The 13,028-nt window shown below is 35.0% G+C and overlaps 1 protein-coding gene across 5 annotated transcripts in view; it reads left to right on the forward strand.

Annotated features, from left to right (window-relative positions):
* Positions 1-13,028, forward strand: part of LOC138327622 (CAP-Gly domain-containing linker protein 1-like) — a 119,014-nt gene that overhangs the window by 85,697 nt on the left and 20,289 nt on the right. For all 5 annotated transcript variants that reach the window (XM_069273878.1, XM_069273876.1, XM_069273880.1 and 2 more), the window contains 2 exons: positions 139-194; positions 465-570. In XM_069273878.1, the coding sequence (XP_069129979.1) occupies positions 139-194; positions 465-570 (162 nt within the window). The remainder of the gene's footprint in view (positions 1-138; positions 195-464; positions 571-13,028) is intronic.

Below are 13,028 nucleotides of genomic sequence, written 5' to 3' on the forward strand. Positions count from 1 at the left end.
AGACATATCAGAAGAGATGATGAGGTAGTAGGAGGGTGTCTGACTAAAGGGAAATAACTCATCCTTAGTCACTGCATGGTTTAGAAATTAAAGACAATTCTGCCAGCCTTACTATCAACTTCTCTTTATCAATTTCAGCTGAAGATTTCTACTCCGATGAAATAACAAGATTAAAAGCCTATCAAGAAAAACAGGTATGTTCATTTAGTTATTACACAAATGAATCTCTAATTTTTGACAAATTTTGTGATTTATAACGTAACTAATCAAGGGAAAAAGAAGGACTTTGACTATAAAATTATTATTTAATACTTTAGTACTTTAGTTTAATTACTTTCTACATAGTTGATTTGATGTTTAAGCGTGTAAGCTTTTAAAAGATAAATTAACTGCCACAAAGTGTTTTTAGTTAGCGTAAGTTTATTTTAAAGTTATTAAGACCACTACTGTGTGTTTTGTTGTAGATTCGTGAGGTGAACTCAGAATGCAAGACCAGTATCACAAACCTACAGAGACAACAGAAAGAGGACATCCGAGGTTTACAACACAAACATGAACAACAGATGGAAGGTAGGTATCATAGGGCTTCATAACACTTCTCCTCAACAGCTTTTTCTTATCATGATTCAAAATAGTGAGATTTTATCTCATTTTACCAACATGGGACAGTATATGTGTTGTGCAGGTTTTGGTAAGTAGCAATGATGATGGAGCTTCTTGAACAGTTTAGTGATACAGGATGTACCATTTCTTAATAATTCAATGGTGATACAAGGTCTATAATTACCTGACATAATATTGTAAAATTATGCACTAAAAGTGTAAAATGTAGGTCAGGGAAAATTGCTTTTCAGACTGAGTGTATCCTGTCGTCAGTTACAGATTGAGCAATTAAGATTATTGTCCTCCTCATTATATGTCCCAACGTGTTCGTATTTTTCTGAATGTCCGCTTCATTTTCTTGTGATATATATATATATACTATTAATTATTTCCTTAATAGTATATGCTATGAAGTGGTTTAGTAAAAACTGATCTTAAAACATAAACCAGGAACTTCTGTCAAAATTAAGTTACTTCATTATAATATTCAAATTCCATTTGCGATTTAAGTTTGTTTCAAGACAAGGTTGGCCAATGTATGTGATGCAGGTTTTTGTGGTTGTTTGTGCATGGTGATTACCATTTCTGAGATTTGGGTTTGAGTTGTATTCGCTATTTTCTTGGACTCATCTTGCATGATCACAAATACATTTCCTGTAGCTGCTTCCTTTCATCAAATGGAAATAAAGCAAAATAAGAAGACAATTTATGGTGGCCCACTCATACATTGAACACTGTGACTATAGTCCTTTGTTGGTAGCCACGATATCTTCATGGCTCTTAGCTGGAAAAGTCAGGACTGGGATTTACACTTAAGCTCTTGTGGCATTGATTGTAAGAATATTGTTTTCTTCCCGACAATTTCTCCTTATGTAAATAAAATAAATTAATGTTAACAATTTGTCTGATGTATTGACAGGTGTTCTAAGTACAAGTTTAATAAACAAGCTGTGTATTTTACTGGAAGGATTTAATTTTAGAATGTTATATCTGTGACAGTGTAGGTAGGATTTAAGCTTGTTCAAACACTTGAAGTAGAAATGTTTTTTGTTTTGGTTACACTGATATAGACTTTAAATTCTCGACCATGTTAAAGTAAGACTTTAGTGTATATACCTATCAGATTCAAGTGGCTAGCTGTACAAATATTGAAAGGTGTGTTCCAGTGTCTTTTATCTCCATTTTACCACCAACAGAGCGAAAGTTTCCTGAAGTTTGAGATATTTCACAAACCCACCTCACAAGACATTCCCATGTTGAATTCCAAATATTTCAGGTGGAAGGTTAGACTGGGGTCATGGTGAATGGTAGTTGGTGTGTAATGGATGTCATAGTTTGGGTCTACAAATAACGTCTTTTATGTCCGTGGTATATACACCATTTGGTGTCTGCCATTTAGATAGGTATAGCTGTATGGTCAAATAGAAACTTAAACATGGACGTTATAGACCAGATTGTACATGGCATTAAGATAAACGTAATTATCTGTGATTACTTAAACATCCAAGTTACCACTGTATCTAATCAGTCTGACAGGTGAGATATTGTACAGGTACAAAGATTTAGCAGACTTACGTAATCACCTAATCAAAGTAATACAGGTGCACCTTTTTTTATTGTGAAGCTTTGCTGTGGCTGGCTCTGGATCTGAGAATTAAAATGTTACATTAATTCACTCTGGGGAATCTCTTGTCCTGAAGTTTGATATCCTTGCCTGTTATATGTTAACGATCTTCTTTGATATTACTTGTACACTTGTAGTAATGCTGGTTAAAAACCTTTATTTATAGGTATTACAAGGTATGTGTTTATTGTTTGATAAATGTTAAAGTTGTATACATGGAAAAACAAACAATATCCAAGGAGACCATCTTCTGAAGACAGTTCATTACATAATAGTGCATCTTTTTCTTAGAACTCAGGTTTTGATTTCTGGAAGCAAACTTAAGCCATAAGCATAAGGAGGAAAACTTAGTTTTGTCATAAGTCTGCACTTTTGCGCAGCTTCAAGAAATTGGAGCCTGATATATCTTAAATTGATAGCCTACAAAGATGTGTATGATTTTCAAGAAAAAGTAAGGGATAATCTCTGTCTATAATTAGGATATGTATTATACTTTAGATTAATTCCACCATCTTTCTTTGGTGTTCGTATCCACCCAAGCTTTATGGTGATTAAGGCAGTCTATCAAGAGATGTAAATATCATAGGGTCATACAGAAGCTTGTAATCTTAGATCTGGGTAGTAAAATGTAATTTACAGGTAATGCTAGAAATAATGGGACATTTCTCCGGGAACCATCAGACATGTGTGGACATGACGCTTAGTGAGCGTAAATGTTGAGACATTAAAAATGTATGGTATTGATCTTTGATCATCACCATAGCATCACCACTGAATATTATATATTTAGGTGTCTGATATATCTTGCATAGAACTATGAGATACTAAGTGCCATGATTGTTATGGATACTTATCTTTTGTGATATCACTTTTCTTTATACTTAATTAAGCTTAACAGGTGTCACAGTGGTTAAGAATTGTCCTGACATATTACCAGAGGCCCTTCAGCTCTGGGAACTCTGGTTTTCATCCTCTGTCTAAACTTGGCACTAAAACTGGCACTTTGTTAAATGACAAAAACACTAAATATTCCAGCCAAGTAAAAAAAAAAAGTAGATTTGGTTCTAAAAATGTTCTTTACACAGACATTAGCCTTTAATCAATTGCATAGAAAACTTTACATACCAGATATATGATATGAAAACTGAAATCAAAATTTTGAAAATCCAAACTAAGTGGAGATAATCTTGAGTTCAAGTTGTATTAAAGAAAGGGGTAATATGATTGTCACTCCTGGATATTTCCCTTGGAGCTCCATGACAATAATCTATTGATTGTGGTAACCTTTTCTTTATAGTTTATAACATGTGATTATATCTACATGAACACATTATTATGGGTAGTATAAATGCTCTGCATATAATAACACAGGATAATTACATTATCTTTTTTATGACAAACTTATCTGTAACATGTTTTCAATAACAGTGTTTATATATATAGACTCCCGTCTCTTCCCATCTGGCATGTTTTATAGTTTAGATGAACATATCATAGTCTACCATCTTGTGTAGGATTTAAGTATAACTTGTGCAGCAGTATGTACATCACAAGAAGTTACAGCTGGATATATGTATAGGGCCCTGTTCTTGTTATCTTAGTCATAACATGTTTATGGGGAATATTACAAGGAGATGTGGAAGTAATTGAATGGATGATAGTACCAGTTATCTGTAGAGATACACTATCACTGATGTATTGATTTTCTGGTAGATATTAGAATTATCTGGTTATCTACATTCAATAAACCTTGGTTATCTGAGACAGAGGGTTTGTTTTTCAACTTCTCATAAAAACCAAGTGACGCATGATTCTGATAGAAATCCTGTTGTATGTATACTGGGATAAAGGGCTACCAGGGTCAAGTTTAAAAAATATATCTTTGATCAATTACTTTAAAAGTCAAATACCAGGTGTATGGTTCAAATAGGGATTGTGGAGGGATGTACCATGATATTCCACAAGCCCTCCACCTCTGGGTTGGGGGTTCGAATCACATATGTGACAGTTGCCAGGTACAGACCGCTGATTGATGGTTTTTCTCTGGGTACTTTGTTTTTCCTGCGTCATCTAAACCTGGCATCTGATTGTTTATATGATGTAAAGCTATTAAAAAAAATGGTTTGTGTGTATAATATATCTGGACAATAACCAAAACCTTGGTGTCAAAATGCCTGCAGTAACAATAGCTGTGGATGGAAGGACATCTTATCTGGTAAAATAAATGATATTTACAAAATTAATCCAAGGTCACAGGGGTCAACCGTATCAAATCTTCTATATAAATGCCTATTAATAAAGATAACCAAGATTCAGGTTTATCATACTGAATAAAAGAAGCACTACAAAACTTGTTCAATTCATCAACTTTCTAGATCACGGGGTTCAAGTTAACTTTCTGTGTAATAATTCCAACAAGATCCATATTATGCTGCAACATATGAGCTTTATGAGTTTTTCTGTATAGAGCTACAGGAAACTTGATATTTTCTATGCAGACCATATCGAACTGTTTACTATAAAAAGAGAACCATTTTAGAAACATCGGAACAAGATATTGGAGAAGCATTGTAGCAGTAATAGTAGGCTAAGGGGCTGTGTATTATTAATTGATGGGGATGGGGATCTCGGGAGAGATCAACAGTTTGGGGAATATAACTGTTATTGGTGAAATCAATAAGGACAGTGAGTCAGGCCTACATCATTACTCAGCTCAAGTCAGCTGTAACCAGTCGTATCTCTGTCAGGATTCGGATGCTGCTACTGGGGCACAGACCGTGAAAGTCATGGTAGAATGAAGAAAATATTAAATCAGTCCTGGCTGCCAATTGCAGTCACTTTGGATTTGTCACCAGTGTGAAAGAACATTAAGGATTATATAGATGGAGAATGGCTTAGGATTTATCAGTCGTGAAGATATGACCTAAGGATGACCTAAGGATCTTATCAGTTTTCAACAGTTCACCATCATGTGATGTGATGACTAACCTTGACCTTGGGTCATTTTTCAGGTATTTTTGTTGCGACCTTGACCTTTGCTAGCCAAGAAAATCTTTTATTAAATAAGGATATCTGGATAATATTTAGATAAGGATCATAAAGACATCTGAGACTGTAACCTTGACTTTTGATTTCTTGAATGACCAATATATAGAAATGTGTTAGATGACAGACGGTATAAAAAATAAAATAGGGATACATTTGAGACAAGACAGGGATAACATCTATACAGTTGGTGTATTTGATGATTGATTTTTTGTACTGGACATTTTATTTCCAATATTGTATGGAGTCAGGTTGTATACAACATGGTGAATATTGATGATATGTAACATATGGGTGAGAGCAGAAAGTACTAAGAAGTCACTGCATGTATATTATCTGTATATATCAGGTACTGTTAGAGGTATTGTACTTATGATCATGCAGGCTGAAGTTTCATTGAGGAATCAGACATGTAAATGATAATACTAACATAGGACTGAAAACAGGTTTACAATTAAATGGACATTCTTTTATCTCAGCTCTTTGTGGTGGACTTGTACAGTTTCCATTTACTGTGAGATAGCATCAGACTTGGGGAGATATTGGAATGGTTTGTCTGGCATAGAGGTGAGGGATGGATCAGACCGTCTGCACAGTTATTGTAATAAATGTGCTGCCAAAAAAACAAGATGGCCATCAGGGAGAGTGTTGGCTACAGTAGGATAGCCATGTACATACAACAGAAATATTGAATACAGCTGGATACTGAAGAATAGACTGTAGTCATGGTTCTCATGGGTCTGTCTCTAACAGCACTCGCCTGTAGTAGCATCTTCCCATTGTAGTACTTATCACAGACATATTGATGTAGGCTGTTCATAAACATCAATTAGATCTGCTGACGATTAGTGTATTGACAATGTTCTTCATCTGTGGTGATAATGGCCCAGCACATCACCTGTGTCATGGAGAGTACCTGATCCAGTAACTAATGACCGTAGCTGAGTGACTCGATAATGATCCACAGTAAACGACAAGTCTAATGAAGATTTCCCACTGCCGATCTAAGCTCAGTTGACAACTATTGTTGCTGCCTGACTGTCTGAGGCCCCTGGAGATAGGAATAATGAATATCTACACTGCACATGAATGAAGGAATTAGTGTTCTAGGGGAAGGAACAAGATATGTAAAAACTGCTGAGCTCAATGAAATATAGATGAGTTTGATGTTAGTGTGAACAGCTGTAGAACGGGGCATTGTCTGCACAGTCTATAGGTAGAGTGATTCAAAGCTTCTCTGGCTGGGATGTGACCATACAGTTATTATTTGATGTGGAAAGCAGCATTGTGCATACTCAAAAATAATTATATTTCTTGAGTTATACATCTGGACATGGATTCTGAAATCATGATTTAGAGGATTTGATGAATTTCTCCAAGGACAGGTCGTGACCTTGATGTTCCTGGTACCAGATAATCACTTAACTGCTTTAACTTTGATGTGAAATGGATACCGATGTTGTACCTCGATGTAATATTTTTACAGCCTTCCTAAATGTAACTCTTACAACATTGATTATAGTTATTACTAACAAAATCTGAATTTCTAATTTGCCACACGGAATTGAATCTGCACGCTGGATTTCCCACGCAGGATTTATGTGACCTGGTGTAATAGGGGTCTGTTACGAAAAAAACTCTCAAATGGTGTAACGTTACTCTGTAATTACACACGACAGAATTTCAATCTCAAATTCAAGGACTTTGGCTAATGACTTTCTTTGACACAGGTAACTATCTTACATGTAATTGTAAGTACTGTTAGTCGTGACTTTCATGTGGAATTTGGAGATATATCTAAAATCACATGGACGTATGTCAAAACAAAATAAATAGGTGGATTGACAAGATAGAGAGGAGGCTATTACATCAGGAGAACTCTGGGTTCCACGATGGACTAGAGTATTATCACATTAGCTTGTTGTTGTTGTCCCTACTGATCCAATTAGCTGGCTTACCTGGTATTGATTTGTTTTAATTACATCTTAGCCACAGGTAACTCAAGGTGTACAATAACTGATCTCTACTTGTAGGATTAATCCCGTCGTCACTCTTCAACTTCTCTGTCCAACAAGATTATAAACACTTGTTTGTATTCATACTGTCAGCATATATTTAAGTGTTTAATCACACACAGAAAATCAAATCTACCAGATGAATGCGTTGTGAGAGGGGATGATTTCCTAAGTCGACAGAATGTTGTAATATCTGTGAGAAATGATTATGTAGATCAAATGTTAAAACTGTTTGGTTGTTGATTCAACTTCTAAAATTTGCTGACTTGAATATTTAATAGGAATCGCTGACGGCCCAGTCAAGATCGTGGGTGACCCACTGTGTATGTCTGGAAAGTGAAATTACGACATCTTTCTCTCGTGTCAATATCGTGTTTGAAATCGCGGCCTTCAGTTATGAAAGTTTACAGGTAAACGTGAGTGTCTAATAACGATGATGTGACATGTCTGAGAGCCCAAACTTGTGCTAAGTGCATGCTCTCAAACCTTTCTACGCAGGATTTAGAAGTTTTCTGTTTCATAATCTTGGCACCTAACATTACAGATGAACAGAAACGGAACAATAAATAGACAAGTTCTTCACTGATATTTAAATGTATAGGTATACAGATATTCACCCAAATGAAAGTTGTGGATGTAAGCCAAGAACTTTTCTATAACGTTCAGTTTGATCTATTGTGTCATACGCCTACATATAGATCGCGTGGAGGAATCTGTTGGTATTAATTTATGTATATAAATAAAAAAAAACAGACGTTAAAAAAGACTGTGATTATGCAAACATTTTTGTGTACTGGTAAACCTCTGGAGAACAACCTGGGGAAATGATCAAGGATGTCTGCTCGCGGAATTCAAATTCTTCAACTATACAATCAGTGAACATGCATGTATAATGACATTCTAAGTTTGAAAGCAGTATTCACAAAACGTTGAAATGGATTATATACAGCACACTTTTCAGGTACTTTTGAATATCACATGTAATTTAGTGTTTTAAAAGTTAGTGAAGCAAGTCGAGTGGTAGAGATATACATTGTGTAATTATCTACCCGAGAAACATCCCACATGACAGTTATATCGTGATCGAACAATAAACCTGCTGAGTGTTGTATCATAAAGTTTTACTTCCATTTAAGACTTTTATCTCGACTGGAGCAACGCAAATATGGCTGGGTACTTATACTCGGGGTTGTAAATGTAAGGCATATCGGTTTGGCCTATAGACACCCCACCATCTGAGTTAAAGGGACATATTCAACCTTACCAGTATTTATATGGACAGTTACAGGTCTGACACCAGACGGGTACCTGGATTTAACCTTACCAACATGTCATTCGTGGAGTACTATAGAAATGTCATTTCTCATGTTGTGTAATAATTCTTTCATTAGGACATATAAGAAATCATTGGAGGTGAACTGCTGAAAGTGTTTTTTAATTTCAACTTTGGACTGCGCCTTAAATTCTTTACATTCAATGCTTTGAAAGGTTCAAGTCTCTTAATCTTTAAGTGCAACATCTTGATCTGTTTATTCAGTTTTTGTCTTTTTAATTTGTCTTGCCTATAGAAGTAGTCATTTTGATGTAGAATTTTCTTGCCTTATCTTGCCGACAAGGTCTATATATCCAACAGACATATCTTGACCTATTGGTGAACACATGTAGCCTCTGATATACAATACAAGACGAAAATTGTTGAATATTGACATTTTTACCAGTTCTCTGGTATTAGTATTGATTTGTGGTTTTCTTCCATGACCAACATTTCCTATCTTCCACTGGTTGACAACAAATTATAGATACCCTCCACAACAGCCTTCTGTCTTGATTCTTATCCAGGAAGCTCAACTCGTTATACCACAAGGGGCTGGAATTCGGAATATTTTGCAAAAGAAAGATTTCTGCTGCAAGAAAGAATTTTGCCAAATTTTTGCAGGATTAAGACAGCTATTGTATAAAAAGCGTTTGTTGAAAATCACCTGTTTTACGATCTTTTCATCAAACTAGACAAAAAACATATATGTTTGGGGATCGTGGTTCTAAAGATAACATGCTGCACATGCATTTCACGGCAGCGAGGTTTCTGTGTGATGTAGTACGGTCTTGCTCAAGCTGGATGTGATTTACCGAGAAAGTGATACAAATTACAAATTAACAACATGGATAAAAATAACAAGCTGAAACTGAAGGCCTCACCACAAAATGGAAAGTCCAAGAAACCGCTAGCAACCATCATTGGAGCAATGAAAGGTAGGAATTGGTATTGCGCATTTACGAGGACTTAAGTAGATAAGATTTTTTTAAGCAATTAAAAAGGCAATTAAAAGCAATTAATGTGTGGTTCAGAAGAAACATGAGATCCTTAAAACTTCGATGTAAAACTTCGATGTGTACAGATCGGTCCATTAAAATTATCGAAATGTCTCGCTGTCTCCGCGTCGGCTTATCTCTCAAGGGGGACAATCGCGGTGACATGTCACCATGAATCGTCACCGAGAATCTTCAAAGCGGCGTCTCCGCGACCCATCGTGATCACGGTGATCCGCCATGTCACCATGATCCGCGGCGATCGTTTCATCGCGGATCTTCAAAGCGGGCGGTCCTCCGCGGATCGCGGTAGCACAGTCCCTGAGTGTCACGGTGTCAGTGTTACGCTGGCAAAGATTACCTGAGATATGTGTTCCGTCGGCAGACGGTGAAACGTTGAGTCATATCGAAAATATAGAACAGTTCATTATAGAATACGATATGAAATATAAATAATTGATAATCTTTTTCATATTTTAATGTGATCGTAAGATACGTTTTCAATCAGAAATTTCCATTAGTTTTCGTTTTGTTTTTCTCTTACACAAGTGACCGATAACTTGGACACGCTTGTTCATTGGTGGGCAATTTTATGAATATTAATCCAGCAAAACTTGTAATATTTATTTAGCAGAACCTGTAACGGTAAATAATTTCTGTCACTAAAAAGATTCCCCGTCTTCTAGCATATTTTGTAACGACATTGAGAATGAAACCAACTTCATTTTAAGCGAACCGTTAATTTTACAGCGAGAAAAATTCTTTTAAAATTTGGAACGACTTTTGTCTTCTAATGATCTACAATTTCTACAGGATTTAGGCCTCTTTATAAAAAAAACTCTGAGGAAAGCGGCCTTGATAATTGTTTAACTTGTTGTTTAAATATACTGTGTGTTCTGTATGTTTTTCACTGCCCTTTTGTATGAATGGTTAAGGGTTAACCTAATCCTAACCCTAACCCTAGAAAATAATAAAGCTGTTTTTATGTCCCACACTGATCGGTGACACTCAGTGGAAAACATTTTTTTTTTATGATTGGCTGACCAAAGCAAATCCTCTGTCGATAGAAAGCGTTGCTGTAACATGAGTATATGTTTTTCAAAATCTCTTTTTTATTAATCAATGTATTCAAGAGTCATAAAAACGTATTCATATAATGTTACCGTACTGCATAGCTGTCCTAATTCGAATACAGCGTTGATAAAATAACTACCGCATTGTTTACATTAAAGTTTTTTTTTTACTTAGCGATGGGTTTAATTTCAATCTGGCTTATCTGAATGATCTTGAATTTTATAAGAAACCGAGGATAAGAGATATGAAGCTTCAGATAAATGTGTTATAGATGTAAAATTGTAGTATTTAGCCGCTAATGCTTCATATAGTTAGCGATGCATATGCCGTAAATCTCTAAATATTTATTATAAATATTTCAGGCAAAATGGATATATAATAATTCAGGATTGTAAGATTTTCATGATATATAAGATGTGGGAAATCAAGTTACGTATATTTTTGGTATAATAGATATGCATGTTGATAATGTGATTTTGAAAAGAAAATGTAATAAAAAAAATCAGAAGAGTACTAATGTTCTTGCTGTGACTTTATCGCACAGGTGTTTCACTGGTAAATCGTTTTCTAAAACAGACTATAACTTACCTGTAATTAGCCCCTATTGTTCTCTATTTCGTCCTTATTAAAATAGGATATAGCTCGTCATTTACCTGTACAACATCGATCACCATGGGATGTGTTAATTACACGCGTCCTAACACCCCTTCCTCCTCCCGACAGAAATAATAAATGTATTAATTATCAAAACTACAAAACTTAATGTGATTTTCACTTTTTTATTATTATTATCAGAAGCATATATCATATATGTATATATGTTTCTGTTATTATTATTTCTGCGAAAGCAATTCAAATATTAACGAAACTGTCTTACAGAACATTAATGTCCAAAGCAATTTTTTAGAAAAAATCCACGACAATTGAAAGATTACTCACGAAAATAGCTAAAACAGATAATAAAAATATAAAAACGATATTACAGACACGCTGGGTAATATTGTTCTCGTTATGTTGAAAATTATCAACGTACGAAGAACGCAACTCGGGAGATTTGTAAATAAATTCGTGAAGTTTAAAAATCATTAACATGACGAGTTTGAACACGGAAAGAGGTGAGATTTGGCATCTACATGTAAATATTTTTTAAACGCAATTATTTATATATATTAGTACTTGTATTTATATGAAAATGGAAAAGGGAATAAAAAGATGTAAACGTTTGCATTTCTTCAGATACAAGAATGTCCGTAATGTACGAGTATACCTACATCTACATGTAGAACACGTGTTCAGAATTCGAACTGAGCAGGTACGTTATATTGTAAGCCTTCACACGTACTGTACGCGTGTCAAATCAGACACGGATATACGTTTTTGTTCATATCAATAAAAAAAACCTGGACAATTAACTTCTCACACGTGTTCGTTGTTATTTGTACCTTGAATCTCTTCAATTCCCAGCGTGACGCGCACGGGTATTTTACCTGTACATGTATATAGGTCACGACAGGTGTTACCTTGTGTCGACCCCCTGTCGCTGGCCACGGGCGGAGTTCACCTGTAATTAACACCTTCTTGGGAGGGAGATTAACTCTATACCCAACTTACCTGTGCCCCGTACAATGTGACAGTACATTTCACGTACTGTCGTATTTCAAAGTTTTGATGTTTACAATATGCTTTCTTATATATTACGTTGGAATGAATTAGCTTATCACACTTATACATTGTATGAATAATTATTTGTTTGTAACTGTAAATTGCAGAGTTGCTTGATGTGATATGTGATCAAATAACTTTGTTTCTTACACCGGTTACAAATATACGTAGAAAATTGTCGCAATGCAATTTTACAGTAATCTTCAGTGTACATCTGCATCACTATCTTCATCGTTGTTGTCATCAATGATTTTGCATAATTGACTTAATTTGAATATAGATAACTGGAAGGGGAATATTTTCATTCTTTATATCTTGACTATATGCATGAACTATATAATGAGAGAACTGCAAATGGCGAAACACGAATTCAAATGTTTAATCTTTATTACAGTAGCTGTACTGTGGCGTACATGTATGTACATGTAGTACGTACATTTTTAAATGTACATGTGCGATCCTAAAATCGATGCCTAGTCAATTGTAAGCAATGAACTTTTATGTACACATATACTGTATATCTATAATTATAAATGCACACCCTAGTAATACAATGTATAATCCTTTATGAAAAATATTCCGAGAATACGTTTTCCATGGTAAGCGGAAGAGCCTTTCGACAATCTGAAAAATAAAACAAACTTAAACTTGTGATTGATGCGGGAAACACTATAAAATGTTACTTATTACAATTGTTG

The sequence above is a fragment of the Argopecten irradians genome, chromosome 7, assembly GCF_041381155.1.
Source record: "Argopecten irradians isolate NY chromosome 7, Ai_NY, whole genome shotgun sequence".
Classification (NCBI taxonomy): domain Eukaryota; kingdom Metazoa; phylum Mollusca; class Bivalvia; order Pectinida; family Pectinidae; genus Argopecten; species Argopecten irradians.